This window comes from Populus alba, chromosome 2 (genome assembly GCF_005239225.2).
Source record: "Populus alba chromosome 2, ASM523922v2, whole genome shotgun sequence".
NCBI classification, from domain to species: Eukaryota; Viridiplantae; Streptophyta; class Magnoliopsida; order Malpighiales; family Salicaceae; genus Populus; species Populus alba.
In genome coordinates, this window is record NC_133285.1 from 8,977,954 (window position 1) to 8,983,714 (window position 5,761).

Here is a 5,761-nt window from a genome sequence, read left to right on the forward strand (position 1 = left end):
AAAATGAAAGATTAATTTATTCAATTAGTAAAAACAGAGAGCACATAAGGCACGTGGCGACGTGGAAAATGCCGGACCCCTAAATTAGAGAGACGCGTAGATCGAGTCACTGCCGAACACGTTTGCGGCCAGAGATGACGTTGGAAATAAATAATAAATTTAGCCAGCGCGAATATCAACGTGCCAGCTCAACAACCACCACCCCCGCATCGTATATACGCTGTACTCATACGCTTACCTCACTACGACACGTGTCTCCTGACGTGGGACTTGCCTTGTCGCTCCCTCTCTCTCCTCCCCCTTTCCTTCATTTCTCTTCTCCCCGTTTCCTCTGTCTAAAAAAATTGAACTTTCATTTCCCCCTCTGTTTCGTAAGAGAGAGGAAAAAAATGCGGAGTCTTTGAAGTTGGTGTTAGGGTCTCTAGTTCCAGTTACTTCCCTCTTAGTGTAAAATTGAAGACAGAGTGAGCATTAATTCAAGTCTCAGCAGTTCACAGTTGCTATCTGTATAGAGAAGGAGATTTCTGATTCGAGTATTTGAAGGTATGTAAAATATGGAGTCTCTTAAAAACCTTGTGTTTGATTCGAGAATTTTTTTTGTCAAATCATAAAGTTTTTGTTTGGTTGGTGAGAAAATGTGAGAAGGGTGAGGAAATTGAAAGTTGTGAGACATGTTAACATGAAAAACAAAAACTAAGTGTTACCTTGGTCATTTTGAGTCTGGAAAGGAGTGTAACAAAGAAAGAAGAGAATTCTTCGAGTTCAGTTTGTTTTATTAATTTTGGAAAAACTTTCGTTCTTTAATTTTGAGGTTCAGATTAGAAACTGATCTGGGTCGTTCAGTTTTATCGTCGAAAACTGTGAGTTAGCTGGAGATTTGCTGTTTATTAATTTTGCCAGAAGGACAGGAATACTGTATGCCTAGTTGAAGCTGTGTTGATAAAATTACTGGACGGCACCTGATCGCGTGTAGGAAGATTTTAGATTTCCAGCTTAACTCGAAGGGGGTATTTAATTTTAGCCCTTCCGCCTACCGATAATACAGTCTCCCGGGAAAGGATCTACTGTGGGTGTCCGTGGCTTTCTTTTTTATCCGATGGCGTGGTGGAAAGACGTTAATACCCTCGGACTTCATAAGTAATATTCCTAGGAGAAGTTCAGGAACAGAAACGCATCTTTGATCACCTTAATCCTATGTATCAAAAGAACAGAAACCTTAAATTTAATTATTTCGCTTTCCCTTGTCTGAAAAGAGCTGAGGAAGCCCGATCTTTGACTGTATCGTACTTGAAGAAAAAATAGCCTTGTGAAAATCGGTGGTATCTGCCCCACACCGAACTGTTTTGCTTTGTGATGGCTGGTTTGTGAATTTTTTAACAGACCTTACTCTACAAGCTGTGGGTGTTTTAGTGAATCTAGAAATTGTGCAATGGCTTAATTTGAATGACTAGATGTGTCTCTCGATTCAATCTTTTTATCTTCTATTTTTCTTCGATCCTTTCCATGCTGTTTCCCACACCTTTGTCAATCTATCTCCTTTTGTTGCAGGTGAGAGAGTTAAAACAGTTTTTTCATATCAATTCTTAATTAAAAAAAAAGGGTTTTTTTCATGTGTTTTACCATGGGAAACGATGAAGAGGGAAAGTCTTCCACTTCTGATAAATCTTCACCTGCACCACCGGTAAGCTGTGAATATTTACATTTCAGTGGTGGGAACAGATATCCTCACGTTCCTTTTACTTTTCCATACAAAAAATCTGATTGGAAAGACATTCTATTACTTATTTATGTGATCTTCTGCGTTTTTAACGAGCAAAAATAAGTTGAGGCTGGTTTCATATGGGAAGCTTTGAATTTGATTTGTTTGCTGTGATTTAGTTGATTTTTTTTTTCTTCTGAGTATCGGTCGATCCTTTTGTATTGGCAGGATCAGACCAATATTCATGTGTATCCTGATGGGGCAGCTATGCAGGTTATCTACTTAAGGCTTGCATTTGTTTTCTGACTTTTCATTTAGTAGTTGCCAAATCACCAGAATATTCAGCTGTCTTTTTGTATTTATGAAACTTCCAATTCAATTGTGATATTAAGTGATTTTGTAACATTATTAGGCATATTATGGCCCCCGAGTGGCTCTCCCACCATATTACAACTCGGCTGTGGCTTCTGGCCATGCCCCTCATCCTTATATGTGGGGCCTGCCACAGGTATTGCTCAAGGCTCCGAAAGAGTTGTGACTTTAATTCAAGATTTTTCACTATCTTTCTATTTTTGGTTGGTACTTGAGAAGTAGTAAAAACTAAATTGAAGACTTGTGCACTGAGAAAGACTTTTAACTTTGCAATTCTTCCAGCCTATGATGCCACCTTATGGGGCCCCTTATGCAACAGTCTACTCGCATGGAGTGTATGCACATCCAGCTGTTCCAATTGTAAGTCTGCATTTTTTCTACTAGTGGTTATTGGTTATTCATGGAATCTTACCATACTTTCTAATAAGTGATGATCAAAGTTTCAACAGAATACTCAAAGGTGTAGTGTAAATATTGGAGAGTATATGCATGCTTATTATTCCTTTCCTTTCAATTCCAGGTATCCCATCCTCATGGTCCTGGGATTGTGTCATCTCCTGCAGTAAGTGAAGCCTGCTCCTTGGAAATTTCCTTTTATACGCTTCCAATTCTAGTTATGTATATATACAATATCACTTAACAAAATGAGTTAGAAATGTGTCAGTTGGAAATACATAAACTGGTTTGCCATTGCTGTGTAAGCATTTGTAAGTTGAGACCACATTCAATTCTTGTAAAATTATGCAGGCTGGAACCCTTTTGAGTGCAGAAACACCTACAAAATCTTCAGGAAATACTGATCGAGGTTTAGTGAATAAGTTGAAAGGATTTGATGGGCTTGCAATGTCAATAGGCAATGGTAATGCTGAGACTGTTGAGGGTGGGGGTAGGCTGTCTCAAAGGTTGGGAATTAACAATGACTAACCTCCCTTCCAAATTTTCTTTTTAAGTTTTGTTTCAGCTTAGCTGCTTTGTTTGGGTGGCTGATGTGATGATCTTTGAGAGACTTTCTTGACTTTCAATTGTTTGGCCATGTGCAGTGTGGAGACAGAAGCTTCCAGTGATGGAATTGATGGGAATACAACTAGGAGGGTAAGCCCTTCTGTCTTTCAAGAGCGTTTGCATGCTTTGAAATTTAATATGTTTCTGAATTTTAACAGTGATCTTTATCTCCATTTGTTAGGGAAAGAAAAGGAGCCGTGAGGGAACACCAACTGTTGGTATGATCTCATTCTTCATTGAGAGTGTTGACCTGGACACTCAATTTCCAGTAGTATTTGTTCTTTTCCTGTTGTATGCATGACATCCAACCACGTTGCAACTTGTGAAATGACAAATACAGTGTGTATTGACCAGAAAATTTTTCCAGAGAAGTGCTCATTTGGAACACGATAGTTATTGAAAGTGAGAGACATGTTGCCATGCTCGTCATCTTCTAATATGATGGTCAATCGAGCAATGGCTTTTTTTTGGGTAAAATCTTGATATGTCTAGCTACTTAAGAACTACTCTTATCCAGAGAAAATCTGAAGTAATGATCCTTTTTAGGAATATCCGATGTTGTTAAGGGCAGCAGTTGATAAGTCTCACAACATGCACAGATGAGGAAACTTTCCTTGTAATTGAACAGTATCATGCACGGCAATGAATACCAGCATAAAAGAAATGGCCTAGGGGATGAGGAATAGATAAACTGAACCTCATAGTCTGTTTGAAATTAATGTTTTCAAGTTTCATTTCACAGCATGCACAGATGAGGAAACTTTCCTTGTAATTGAACAGTATCATGCACGGCAATGAATACTAGCATAAAAGAAATGGCCTAGGGGATGGGGAATAGATAAACTGAACCTCATATTCTGTTTTGAAATTAATGTTTTTAAGTTCCATTTAAGTACAATGGTAAAAAAATAATAATTCATTTCTGCACTCAATCATCACAGCAACAGGTGGAGATACAAAAATGGAGTCACATTCCAGCCCCCTTCCTAGAGAGGTGAATGCATCCACTGACAATGTATTGAGGGCAGCTGTTGCTCCTGGCATGACCACAGCATTGGAGCTTAGGAACCCTCCTAGTGTGAATGCTGCTAAGACAAGTCCTACTACGATTCCTCAATCTGGTGTAGTTCTGCCCTCTGAAGCCTGGTTAAAGGTAATGTATGCTGTTGAAAAATTTTCAAACCATTTATTATATCTCTCTTGAGACATAAGTTATTGTCCATATTTTGATTTTTTTTTTCCTGTTTTTGGAAGTTATTGTTTCTAATTAGAATAGTATAAATGCCCTTCCTTGTAATTTCTGGTGGTATGCTTAGAATGAGCTGGAGCTGAAACGGGAGAAGAGGAAACAATCAAATCGAGAATCTGCTAGAAGGTCAAGATTAAGGAAGCAGGTAGGGTAGATCTGTGACAACTTTTTTGTTCTCTCGACATCCTCCTGCTGTTTTAAATCCTCTATTAGATTTATCAATTTATAGCTGAAATCGGGCTCTGTATTCCTCCCTCTAGGCTGAGGCTGAAGAACTTGCACACAAAGTTGAAGTACTGACCACGGAAAACATGGCACTCCAATCTGAAATAAACAAATTTACAGAGAAATCAGAGAAACTAAGGCTTGAAAATGCTGCATTAACGGTAAACCCTTTCAGCAATCCTTTATTCCGGGAGGTGGTTTATTTACTTATTTAGTTTTTTGCCTGTAGTTCATGATTTTTGTCACGGACATTTAAAGTGTTTCAATTAGCAGGAGAAACTCAAGAATGCACAATTAGGACATGCTCAAGAAATGATTTTAAACATTGATGAGCACAGCGCCCCAGCTGCTAGTACAGAAAACTTGCTATCACGAGTTAACAATTCTGCCTTTGAAGAAGAGAGTGATCTGTATGAACGAAACTCAAATTCTGGTGCCAAGCTGCATCAACTCATGGATGCAAGCCCCAGAGCCGATGCTGTGGCCGCTGGTTGATGACGCTATCTCACTCCCAGTCCCTTGTTATCTTGAATTTCACGGCAACCGTGTGATTCCGGCTTAATAACAAGCCCAAAATTACGGCTAACAGTTAGCAGTTGATAGAATGACTAAATAGGATAGGCGTCTATACTTGAGACTCGAGACTCGTGATTTTGACATGTTAAGTTAGCTTTCTCAAGGCAGAACTGATACGTTTTATCAAATTCAGAGTGCTGGGATGGCCGCTCAAAGGTAATGTACATGGAAGAAAATTAGGAACTAAGTGTAGGGAAGGTTTGGAAAATAATTTATGAGTGTTTTGGTGTGTGCAATTTTAACAAAAAGTGATGTGGACACTGTTCGATATATGTATGGGAAGAATGTGCTGCTTTATAAGATGCTCGCTCTTGTTATTATGTATCTCATTTAAGCTATAAATTATGATTGGAATTTGAGACCGTTCATTGATAATATGCTTAAATAATTATAATTATAATTCCAAGAAATATTAAAAGAGATCAGGGTTTGCACAATGCAGTCCGCATTGTGCCCTCTTGCAGCTCCCTCTTGATTCAAGATTTAACTTCCTTTTCGTCCTCTTTAGTTTACAAGATTTTTAGCTTTGTTTCATAATTTTATCTTGTTGACATTTTAGTTTTTAATTAAAATTAATTAAAAGAGAGATACGTTGTTGGATTATGGATGAAGAGAGAGAAGGAGAGTTGTTGGTTGGT

The 5,761-nt window shown here is 38.3% G+C and overlaps 1 protein-coding gene across 8 annotated transcripts; it reads left to right on the forward strand.

Annotated features, from left to right (window-relative positions):
- The first annotated feature begins 305 nt into the window (after nucleotides 1-305).
- On the forward strand, nucleotides 306-5,479 carry LOC118057685 (common plant regulatory factor 1). Of its 8 annotated transcripts, none has more exons than XM_035070330.2 (13): nucleotides 306-543; nucleotides 1,549-1,681; nucleotides 1,928-1,972; nucleotides 2,112-2,207; nucleotides 2,354-2,431; nucleotides 2,592-2,633; nucleotides 2,819-2,973; nucleotides 3,112-3,163; nucleotides 3,255-3,291; nucleotides 4,021-4,226; nucleotides 4,390-4,467; nucleotides 4,583-4,708; nucleotides 4,818-5,479. In XM_035070330.2, the coding sequence occupies exons 2-13, from the start codon at nucleotides 1,610-1,612 to the stop codon at nucleotides 5,040-5,042; spliced, it is 1,212 nt and encodes a 403-aa protein (XP_034926221.1). In that variant the 5' UTR covers nucleotides 306-543; nucleotides 1,549-1,609; the 3' UTR covers nucleotides 5,043-5,479. The 8 variants fall into 8 exon arrangements, with proteins under 8 accessions (XP_034926221.1, XP_034926217.1, XP_034926224.1 ...); XM_035070326.2 differs by having other exon boundaries at nucleotides 307-543; nucleotides 4,015-4,226; XM_035070331.2 differs by having other exon boundaries at nucleotides 308-543; nucleotides 4,821-5,479.
- Nucleotides 5,480-5,761: the final 282 nt, after the last annotated feature.